Source organism: Pseudorasbora parva, chromosome 8 (assembly GCF_024679245.1).
Source record: "Pseudorasbora parva isolate DD20220531a chromosome 8, ASM2467924v1, whole genome shotgun sequence".
NCBI classification, from domain to species: domain Eukaryota; kingdom Metazoa; phylum Chordata; class Actinopteri; order Cypriniformes; family Gobionidae; genus Pseudorasbora; species Pseudorasbora parva.
This window is the reverse complement of record NC_090179.1, coordinates 29,182,503-29,194,777: the sequence shown is the minus strand read 5'-3', so window position 1 is coordinate 29,194,777 and position 12,275 is coordinate 29,182,503. Positions and strand designations below refer to the sequence as shown.

At 38.2% G+C, this 12,275-nt stretch overlaps 1 protein-coding gene across 11 annotated transcripts in view; it reads left to right on the top strand.

Moving 5' to 3' along the window:
- Positions 1-12,275, top strand: part of myo18ab (myosin XVIIIA b) — a 120,572-nt gene that overhangs the window by 52,896 nt on the left and 55,401 nt on the right. For all 11 annotated transcript variants that reach the window (XM_067450682.1, XM_067450683.1, XM_067450684.1 and 8 more), the window contains 7 exons: positions 1,392-1,565; positions 1,658-1,748; positions 3,523-3,715; positions 4,556-4,642; positions 10,219-10,360; positions 10,547-10,706; positions 10,878-11,064. In XM_067450682.1, coding sequence (XP_067306783.1) covers positions 1,392-1,565; positions 1,658-1,748; positions 3,523-3,715; positions 4,556-4,642; positions 10,219-10,360; positions 10,547-10,706; positions 10,878-11,064 — 1,034 coding nt within the window. The remainder of the gene's footprint in view (positions 1-1,391; positions 1,566-1,657; positions 1,749-3,522; positions 3,716-4,555; positions 4,643-10,218; positions 10,361-10,546; positions 10,707-10,877; positions 11,065-12,275) is intronic.

The window sequence follows — 12,275 nt, the reverse complement described above, 5'->3', positions numbered from 1 at the left end:
TGCGGGTGAGGGTGGGGAGCATTGTAACTTTGTTGTCTTTTAAAGCTCAGACTCTCTGATGTTTCTTCATGTTGTAGACTTTTCATTTTTGCAGTGCTTTTCTGTTGTTAAGACGCAAACACAAATAAAAAGCCTGTTCGCTCTCAGTTCTTGTTTATTTTTGGCATTCATCTATTCCACTAGAGGCCTGCGTTGTTCTCTCTCTCTCTTTCTCTCTCTCTCTCTCTCTCTCTCTCTCTCTCTGCGACCTCTTCTGATTGCGGCAACTTCACTGCAGCTTGCGTGTCACTCTTTTTGTGTATAACTCTGTGGTTTGCTCTGGGGTCAGTCGGAGCAATATCCGCTGAAAACACTTGAAAAGCCTTCAAAGGATTTAAAAAAGCTGACACATTTTTGTGATGACTATTAAAACGCACAGACATCATTAGACCAACTTTGACAGTTCTGAAACTTGAGTTCTGAGTTTCTTTTACGGACAGTGGTTCTCAATGGTGGTTGTCAATTTACGCACTGAATATCAACAATATGGTACCAAAAAAATTGTTCACCTTTATTTAAATGTATTCAACCAAATGTTATTTGATTAAATTAAAGGCATAGTTCCCCCCAAAATGAAAATTATCCCACACACCCTTAAACTATCCTAGGTGTATAGGGCATTCTTCTTTCCGAGTTTTCAGCTTCCAGTATAGACCAGCTTTTAAACTTCCAGTAATAGGTCTGTATTTAACTTATGAAGGAAGTTTAATTTTTTAATTAGTAAAGTAAAGTGCATTTTTTAATATAACTTTAATATACCTTTATTTGTCTGAAAGAAGAATGTCATATAATCCTAGGATGAATCTAGGGTGAGTAAATCATGGGGTAATTTAAATTTTTTATCCCTTTAATCTAAATGTTAATCTGATATTTATGTTTAAAAAGTCAAATCATGTTATTTATTAATACGGTATTACCATGAGCTGTATATGGATGAAATAACCTTGAATGAATAACCAAAACGAATAACCTTGACATTTAATGTAAAAAAATATATATTTATGAAACTAACACATGGATTTGCATGAAAATACCAAAGAGATTGACTGGACAAAATATGTGGGAAGAGTTTCTCCTCCCCTTTTCAAAATTTATATTCTAAATAAGCGCAATAAGCATAAGCCTTCTAAATAACCTACCAGCTGAAAACCACTGCTGTTGTCCTTCCAATTAGTATTTGGTTAAAAGGGAATCTAAATTAAAATATTCTATATTCTAGATATAATATAACTACATAAATTATATAATCAGCAAAATTGTGTAAGACTTTCCTCAGATACCATAAGAGCCCCACTGTCATCAGTGCTGCTTCACTTGACATGGTACTCATCGTGTCCCTGTGCATTTCACAGCGGGCCGGAAGCAATTTGCACGTCATGAGTGGGCCCAAAAGGCGGCTTACCTCTTGGGTTGCACCCTCGAAGAGCTCTCGTCTGCTATCTTCAAACACCAGCCCAAAGGAACCTTGCAGAGATCCACCTCATTCCGCCAGGGACCAGATGATGTTGGGACAGGAGACAACTCAGGTAATATCTTTTATAATACAAGAGTTTTGATACAAATTAAAAGGATTTGGCAGGGTTAACACTGAAAATGGTGTGGATGTTTTCTCTTGCAGCTCCAAAGATCACAGCTCTGGAGTGTCTGGAGGCCATGGCTGCTGGGCTGTATTCTGAGCTCTTCACTTTGGTCATCTCACTTGTTAACCGGTAACGTTTATTGGTATATTTATATGGTCAGGACATTCATTTACTTTTTATTAAAGGGGTGGTTTCGTGGTTTCCCTAGGCTTGGTTGTGTTTATGGGGCGCAGTATAACATGTCTTAAAGGTGCACTATGTAGTATTTTTGCAGTAAAATATCCAAAAACCACTAGGCCAGTGTTATATATTTTGTTCAGTTGAGTACCTACAATATCCCAGATGTTTCCAACTATTTGTAAATTGTGAGAAAATTGCTATTTTAACTAAAGACAGGGACGTTTCAGCATTGCATTTGAGGGAGTCGCCTGTCAATTGCGTTATATCTGCGTTACCCTCGGTTTCGGCTTTTATTTGGCAGGAGCGCTTTACTCTTAGCAGTGTGAACAAGTGAACGCACGGAGTAACGTCATAACATCGTTTTAAACACACTTAAATGTATCTAATATGATAAACAGAGCAGCATTACCTCAAAATCATAACCGGAAGAGCGGATCTGTGCAGGCGGCCGGCGACTGTGTCCCGTCCCGTCATAATAAAAGTCCCGGTATTCGCGAGGCGGGTATTTGTTTAACAATCGCTCCAGCAGCTGTGATCAGGTCCATAACACTCAGGCCTGCTCTGCTTTAGACTACAGTAACGTTAATAACCGCATGCATGAACGTGATTTCTGCCCGAGTCCTATTTTCCACCGGCTGTGATGAGAAGACCACATCTCCCAAGATGCTGCGCTCCCACTTTGCGTCATTTGTTTTGAATAGGCGCCCTCCAGTGGACGGAAAGTTCCATAGTGCACCTTTAATACTTCTTTTTTTTTTAAACATCGTATTTTTCTTATATTTTACCTTTATTTCACACCGCTGTCTCCGCTGTCCTTTGAACGGCTCATTTGCTTCCTGCTTCTATGAAGCCCATCCCTCTGAAAAACGCAATGGTCTTAGATTGGTTAGATAGCCGCCCCTTACCATTATGGGCAGAAGTCACATCTGTGGCATTGTTTATGTTAATAGCAAGGGTGATGTCACCAACCCGGGAGGAAGCTTGTTGTAGTTCAAACCGGCCATTTTTGTAGGCAATAAACTGCCATAACTTTAAAAGACAATATCTCTGTTTATATTGAACTTTCAGCGCTGTAACTTTGCAGATACTGTTTATGCTCAAGCAGCAACATTACACACTAACTTAAGTTAAAAAAGTGAAATCGCATGCAACCACCCCTTTAATTTACTAAGCCAGGTTTGCCAATGTCTTCTGTAATAAAAAAGATTTTAGACAGTCAATAAACACCATATACAAGACATTATTCAAAAATATATGAAATAGTTGTACTCTGTTTTGCACATTTAAAAAAAAAGTATTTTATATTTGTATATGTTTTTGAAAGCATCAATGGCCTGAAAATGCCTTTGTCCTCTTCAACTGGTACATACACTATTTGACATTTTTATAGTTTTAGTGCAAGGTCTAACAAATGGAAAAGCAAAACACAACAAGCTAAATAATTAATATTGTCTTTGGATTGCCCATCATTTGTTATCAAGGATAAAAAAAACTATATGAAAAAATGAAATAAATATTATTTTGTTTGGTGGCACTAGTTGTCTCATTTAAGATGAAATAATGTATCTTTCCTATAATGAGCATAAAAATAAGAAGTAGGAATAAGCATTTAAATGGCCTACCTTACATCCCAGGTTCAGTTGTGAAAATGGAGACCTGTATTGTTTTTCAGGACTCTAACCTACATTAAATATGTATCTGTTGTTTCCTTGTCCTGTTTTAGAGCGCTGAAGTCAAGTCAGCATTCCCTGTGCTCTCTGCTTATTGTGGACACTCCAGGATTCCAGAACCCAAAGTTAGCAAAGCGTGACCGTGGCGCCACCTTTGAGGAGCTGTGCCACAACTACGCCCAGGAGCGTCTCCAAACGCTTTTCCACGAACGCACCTTTGTACAGGAGATGGAGCGCTACAAGGAGGTGCAGCTGTCCATTCTGTTACACCCATCAAATTATTCCTTTTTCCTTCTTCTTATAAATTATATTCTTAATTCATATCGACTGAGACTAGCTGAGTTAAATCAATGTTGATTTTATTAACATGTTTGTCTAAGCTGTCATAATCAAATTAGCTTGCCTTGTTACCAAAATCAATATTCATTCAAAGTACATGAGCCAATCATAGATTCCATAGAGATAAAGGTGCTGTAAGCAATGTTCTGGAACTCCCAACAGACTTCAAGTTATCATGAAATCATAATTACATGCTAAAAATAAATCTATTTTTGTTAATGCATGGTATAGATCTTATCATGAATGATTTATCCATGTAGGTTTAATTTTTACACTTTTGACCTTGTAATTTTTAAACAATGTCATACCTTTCCTTTTTTGAGGACGATAGCAGACTTCTCTTTGGTGACGTATATCATTTCATTGGTTTAAACTCTACCCCTTCACAATCAACTGCAAGGTCACATACATGTTGAGTGCAGCACCCACATCTCAAAATCCAATCAACTAATGAATAGAAAAAGTCCCTGTCCTATTTCTTTCCCCCACCGAGATCAACCTGAGTGCCATTCCATACCAAACGCTTACAGCACCTTTAATCAAAAGTCTTAAAATGATCAATTTTCATGCTTGAGGTTTGATCGGTTCTGATTTTAAGCCTCTTGCATTTTTTTTACAGCCTTTCTTTGCAACAGGAATCATAGAACAAGATCAATTCTTATTAGACAATTGAAAAAATAGAAACTTTTAACCTAAAATCAGTTTGCAATCATAGCTCACTAACACTCCCTCTATCCCTCTATTTAGGAGAACATAGAGCTTGCGTTAGATGACATAGAGTCCAGTGCATCACTCTCTGTAGCAGCTATAGACCAAGCCTCAACTCAAGCATTGGTAAGCAACTCTCTCCTCCCCTCATCTCTTCTTACCTCTTCAGTTTTTTGTAGTGCATCCCAGCCTGTCCCCAAAGGGGCCTTATCTGGAGAATGTGTGCGTTTCTGTCTCTGCACTGACTTGAATCACTGATGTTTTCCCTTGTCTCCCACAACGTTGGGGAAAATTCATTTTGACTTCTTGAAAGTTCTAGTCGGTGACTTTTGTGTCCTTTAGTTTGTCATTTGTGTGTGAACTCTACATTAAAGTAGTTATCTGTGGCGACAAGTTATTATATTGTCATATCTAGCCAGTAGTTGCAGGAGCAACATGTCAGGAACGTGGCTTTCTGGGATGTTAATGAGACCCGAGATGCTGTTCTTTTTCTCTGTATGTGAGGGGGTGGGTATTGAGTGGGAAGCTTCCTAAGGCACAGTGTTCAGGATCTTTGTTAATGAAAGCACTTTTGATGACATTGTCTCTCTCACAAACTGTGTCGGGATGTTGTTTAGTAGTCCCGTCAAATATGAAGCGTACTGGCATCAGACACATGTATGAGGATTTATGCATATTTCTAGCTTGGATATTATTTATATTTGACAATATATTTGGCTTTGATTTGACAATAGAAATTATAGTTTTGGCCGCATTTCTTTTTTGTATGTAGTTGTGTAAATTGTATATAGCACATAACATGAACTGCAATGGCAAATAAAGGCACAGTCACCGTAGAATGATATTTAAATGTGAGATTTAGTGATGCATGAGTGGAAATGCACCTGCAGATGTTTGTCAGTTATGAAATAGAATTCTGAGCGGTGGACTAAATGATTATTATTTTTGGGGGGCTGGTCATTATTATCAGTGTTTTGATATGTTACAGCCTTGCAAAATGTATTCAATTCATTATTTTTTTTCCCTAATTCTACAAATAATACCCCACAATGACAATGTGAAAGAAGTTTGTTTGAAATATTTGAAAATTTATTAAAAATAAAAAGTTAAACAATCACATGTACATAAGTATTCACAGCCTTTGCCATGACACTCAATATTGAGATCAGGTGCTCCTGTTTCCATTGATCATGCTTGAGATGTTTTTTCAACTTGATTGGAGAGTCCACCTCGGCCATCCATAAATGAAAGAAGTTTGGAACCACCAGGACTCTTCCTAGAGCTGGCTGCCCAGCCAAACTACAATCAGGGGAGAAGGGCCCTATTCAGGGAGGTGACAAAGAACCTAATGGTCACTCTGACAGAGCTCCAGTGTTTCTCTGTAGACAGAGGAGAACTTTTCAGAAGAACAACCGTCTCTTCAGCACTCCACCAATCAGGCCTGTATGGAAGTGAGTGGCCATATGGAAGCCACTCCTCTGTAAAAGGCACATGACAGACTGCCTGTAGTTTGCCAAAAGGCACCTGAAGGACGCTCAGACCATGATAAGCAAAACATATTCTGGTCTGATGAAACAAAGATTGAACTCTTTGGCATGAATAACAAGCATCATGTCTGGAGTAAACCAGGCACCGCTCATCACCTGGCCAATACCATCCCTGCAGTGAAGCATGGTGGTGGCAGCATCATGCTGTGGGAACAGGGCAGGAACAGGGATACTTTTCAGCAGCAGGAACAGGGAAACTAGTCAGTATCAAGGAAAAGCAGAACAATGAACCTAAGCACACAGCCAAGATATCAAAGGAATAATGACCACAGGACAACTCTGGTAATGTCCTTGAGCGGCCCAGCCAGAGCCAAGACTTGAACATGATTGAACATCTTTGGAGAGATCTGAAAATGGTTTTACACCAACGCTCCCCACCCAACCTGATTTTAAAAAAAGGTCTCAGAAAAGCAATTCAACCGTGTGATGTCACACGGTCGGACGCCCCTCCCATGACTGTTGATTGACAAGCAGTGTTTCATCTCAGACCTGCCCTGAGTGAGCTCAAGCTGTCGTGTCATAGTCCGCCATTGTGTAAGTAGAGATGCTGGAGCACAATGGCATCTAAGCGATTGTGGTGTTCTGTTCTTGGGTGTAATAATGAACACAGCAGTCCTTTCGCACTAACGTTACTGGAAACCTCCTGTTTAGCATTAAATGTTGAATTTCGTTGGAGCTGTCATCTAGTCCTAGGTCCGACTCCGGTTCAAATTAATAAAGTTGCACATATGCGTCCTCATACATCTGTCCTCAGAGACTTGTGTAGACATTCTTCGCCTCAACTGTTGTCTAGGGTGACGACCCCACTCGCCGGCCCATAGAACAGAGGGGCGGAGTCATTCATCGTTTAAAGCTGTATACACTGAAATGGCTTGGTCAAAAACAGATCTGTTTTTGACCAGGTAAAATTAGTGTTTTCTTACAATACTAATGAGAATTTTTAATTAAAGTATATTAAAAAGACACTAAAGAAAAAATTTAGACACTAAATAAAAATATGACCCCATTAAAAGAAGAATGGAAGAAACTGCCCAAAAAATTGCCAAGCTTGTAGCATCACACTTCAAAAGGCTGTAATTGATGCCAAAGGTGTTGAAGCAAAGGCTGTGAATACTTATCTACATCTTTTTTTGCAAACATTTTTCAAACAAACTGCTTCCACATTATCATTATGGTGTATTGTTTGTAGAATTGAGGGGAAAAAATGAATTCAGTCCATTTTGGAATAAGGCTGTAACATAACAAAATGTGGAAAAAGTAAAGCGCCGTGAATACTTTCCAGATGCATTAAGTGCAAAATAGTAACTGTAGTGTGTATTCTTGCCCGAACCTGTACGAGTATTTTTCTCAGTGCTGGCAGGTTTAAATACACTCATAGGATAGGGAATTTTGTTCAGTCATTTTCTTGAAATTGCAGCAACCAATTTCCATTAGTATCTCAGGGAAACATCTTAACTTAAAACGATTGAATTAATATAGAGGCATCCTAGGCTTGAAGGGGTCATAAACTGGATTTTTCCTGAGGCACACTTATAATTTTAATATGATTAAAAAAAGAATATATATATAAAAAATTTGAATCATGAAAAGTTTTAATAATTGCATTATATTTAGATCTATTCCCATTAAATGAAAGGTAGCTGTGATGTGCATGAGCAGATGACATACATTCTGTTTGATCGTGTGAATGCAGTGATCTCATCATTGCAATGTTATTACTGCACTCACATAAATGCTTCAACCATAAATAATGCAAACACGATGTAAATGCAGTAAGAGCTTCATTGTGTAGTGTAACCGCATCATTGATTACATAACGGGAGTTTTGGCAATTGTCCAGATAAACTTGCGCTGTGTGATTTGACAGCTTCAGCTATTTTAAAGGGAGCATTCTTTGATCACTTTCTGTGTATAATTTAATCACAATTTAGATAACAGATTATTTTCATGCTACTAAGAGAAACTATGTGAACGATGTGGATCGTTTAGTAACTGGCATGCATAAACAGTATTGAAAATTTTTGAGACAAAGGAAAGTTAAAAAACTTACAGTTTTTTCCAAATATTTGTCTTACACAAATGCATCGCTTTGCTTTAGAATGCTTTTATTAACCCCCTGGAGCCGTGTGGATTATTTTTATAATGGGTGGATACACTTTTTTGGGCTTCAAATTTTGGGCTGCCATTCACTGCCACTATAATGCTTGGATTAGCCAGGTTTTTTTTTATTTTATACAACTCTGATTCTATAAGTCTAAAAGAAAAATGTCATATACGCCTAGGATGGCATGAGGGAGAGTAAATCAAGGGGTAATTAAACATTTTGGGTGAACTATCCCTTTAACTCTCAAAAGATCAAGGAAGATTTTAATTCTCAGTTCATGACCCCTTTAAAAAAGGGTTTTATATCAGAAAGGGTCAGTGATGCATGACTGTTTGCAAAGACTATTGCAAATGGAAACCAAATTATTATTATTTATTTCTTTGACAAGCTCTGACAAGAAGCATCACTATAAAGTGTTTCAAGTGCCCCCAGTGGTTGCGGTCATATAATCTTTTCCTACTTTTTCAATTGAATACAATTTTAAACGAAATTCATAAATTGCCAAATGAGCACTTTATAAATTAAGTAATTGAAAGCACTCATTAAAACAATCCTGAAGAGTTAATTAGCCAGTTTGGGCCTGATGGAAATAGTGCTGAGGCATAGTGAGGACGGCCTCATCAATGTGAAAAGTAATATTCAAAGACATATTCCAAGTATATTCATAAGCCTACGTAATTGCTGTAAGTTCTTTTTTGCACTGGTCTCATCCGCAGTTATTTCGCAGCCTGCAAAGTGTCAGTGCAGTAATGCAGAACAAGGAAGAAGCCATTACTGGTATTAATTGCTTAAGTAGACAGGCAGAGTGTAAGGTTTAAAAATGCCTGCCTGACTGCCCTGGAGCTCTTACTTAATACAGGCCTTTAATGAGGAGCCCAAGACTAATAGCCCCCCCACCCCCACCCCTCGTTTTCTCCTTCTCTCTCTTATTGTATAAAGGATAGTAATTGCTTTCATGTAATGACTAATGTTGTGTTTGAGGTCATTATCGAAATATGAAATGTAAAGTACATGAAACAATGCACAGGCTTGATGAATGAAATGGGCTTGAATTGCGATTAAACTAAGTTGAGAGAGATTGAGCATGTCTATAAGAGTCTAACATCTTGTTAGACGCACTGATGACTCATGATAACAATGTCATTGGCAAAGAATCTCCAAAAATGTGGCGTAACCTTGCAGAGAGTAATGCGGAATGAGTTGGTAGTGTTTTCATAAGGTTTGATGGTGTTAATGCTGTTTGTATGTGCATGTGTAAGTGTTCATGAATGCATGCTTGCTTACACATTGACAAGGTTACTTTATTCCATTGATAAAGCCTGCTGTATCATATTTTATACACACCTTTCCAAGGCCTCTAAATGATCAATATGATCAAAACTTTACTGAAAAACCTGTTGTGTAGAATAAATTGCATGCCTTCTGTTGTCTGATTGATAGTTTATGTTAAGTACAAAGAGTCGCGCTTCAGTTCACAGTACACTGCTTTGAAATATATACTGCTTTTTATAAAGTAAATATTACAACTTATTTTGTTAACAATTTTTTAGGATGAAAACTTACTGGACTGAAACAACTTAGGTTAAAATCATGATTGCTCACAAACCAAAGCATATAAATATCTCATATTATACATATTATTGAGAAATATAGTGATAACTGATATTTTGTTAAATTTTATAAGTGTAGTCTGCCATACAGTTCTCACTGATTTACATTACAAGCTTTCAGAATTTCAATTGCAGCAAAATGCACATTTTTGTATATTCAACTAATTTGAGCAAATAAGGTATGGTGTTCTTACTATATCATACCATGAGCCATAAAAGTCTGATGTATCAAATAAAATGCTCAACAAAAACACATTGTCTAAAGGTTGAATAAGCCGTTCCATTTGTCTGGCTATTTTGTCAGGCTATCAGGAAAATGATTTACACATTAGCCTAAATTGGGGGCTCGTCCGGGATTTGAATCGGATATGTTTATATAAAAAAGTTTATATAAAGACCCCAGTCTACAGTCGCATGTTCATCTATGTCCATGTGGTTCAGGTACGGACACTGGCCAGGACAGATGAGGCGAGAGGCCTGTTGTGGCTGATGGAGGAAGAAGCTCTGCAGCCCGGGGGCTCAGAGGAAACTCTGCTGGAAAGACTGTTCAGTTATTACAGCCCAGTGGATGGAGAGACCAAAGGTCAGAACACAATACACCTCTCACATGCCCACCCACTAACATAGCATTTCATATATATATATATATTTCATATATATATGTATACACGTGTGTGTGTGTGTGTGTGTGTGTGTGTGTGTGTGTGTATCTGATGTATGTATGTTAATGTATGTTCATGCAACCTCATGTGCTCAATGCATCTCTCAGGCCCTGCCTTGCTGCTGAAGAGTGAGAAGATGCATCACTTCCTGTTGGGTCACAGCCACGGGACTGACTGGGTGGAGTATGATGCTCGGGGATGGCTGAGCCATGCCAAACAGAACCCTGCCTCTCAGAATGCGGCCGTTTTACTGCAGGACTCTCAAAAGTGAGACCCTGATAATTAAATAATTACTGTAAATAATTGTTGTTACATAAATTAGTGAGCTTTGATTATGTGCAATGACAATAATTGTTACTCTTTTCAATTGTTGCATGTTTTGAATGTGGGGGCGTTAAATGACCCTGCTCACACTATACTCTGGTTCTTCCTCTGCAGGAAGAATATCAGTAGCTTGTTTATGGGACGTTCAGGAGGAGCCACGGTTTTGTCAGGTTCTATTGCTGGGCTTGAGGGCGGATCACAGCTCGCCCTGCGCAGGGCCACAAGCATGAGGAAGACATTCACCACTGGAGTGGCCGCAGTTAAAAAGAAGTCTCTCTGCATCCAGATTAAACTACAAGTGGTGAGTAGGTTTGGGTACCGTACCTATACGACCGATATGTACCAGACCGAATCAGAATGCAGATTTCGGTTTCTCATTTCGGTGCCATCAAACGTGCTTTCGCACTTTGGCTGGCGCTGAGCCAGAGACAGACGTACTCAGCTCTCATCACATATCACAATGATTCAGTGTTTTCAACCACATCATGTTTATTTTAGGTTTCAGGCATTTAAATGCACATAAGTAGCAGCAAAAACACGCTGATGTCTACGGAAGTGGCAATAACAATCTTTTCTGACAATTATAATTTGACTGCGTTTTATTCATATCAGACACACATTATATAAGTTACTATATAGTTTACTCTATTCTTCTCAGAGTTCACCGGTCACATACTTTCGTGTATTTCGTGAGACGAGGATGAATTTTCGTGATGTAAATCTGACAGATCTGATTCTCTGAGGCACAAACTAACATAGTCTTTCCTGTAGCTCAATGAGTAGAGCATGGCGCTAGCAACGCCAAGGTCATGGGTTCGATTCCCAGGGAAAGCAAGAATTGACAAAAATGTAAAATGTGTACCTTGAATGCAATGTAACTCGCTTTGGATAAAAGCTTCTGCCAAATGCATAAATGTACATGTAAATATCGGCGCCCCATCGCCGTAGCATTATAGATCAACTAACATGATCATTATGACAAAACACATTCAATTACACATATTTGAAAATCAAAATATCAGATAGATCATGACATGGGTAACAAGTTTGTGAATATTTTGAATAAAAAAGAAAAAACACTAAATAAACCGTTACAGCTGAGCTCTGAGGTGTCATACAGTGCTTTTGCGGCTGCTGTGTGTCACTGTCATGTGAGAAACATGACGCGTTGCCATGGAAACAACAAAGCAATGTGTTCTAAGCCAGAGAATATGGTTATATTAATGCAAAATAATGCTGAACTGAAGCTGGTTTGCAGCAGACCAAGACTACAGACTACTTTGCTGTTATTAGTGCTGTAATATCACTAGTATTAGTGCTGCTATTTAGTGTTAATTTAGGCCTATTGTAGTTGGGTTAGGTGGCTTCTTTACTGTGAATTGAAGTGAATTGTGTTTTGTATCTATTTATATAATTAAGTATACCTTAAACTTTAAATAAATTGTTAAATTTAAAGATTTAAAAAAAAGCAAAAACAATAAAAAGCCATTATTTAATGTCATCCACCGTCGT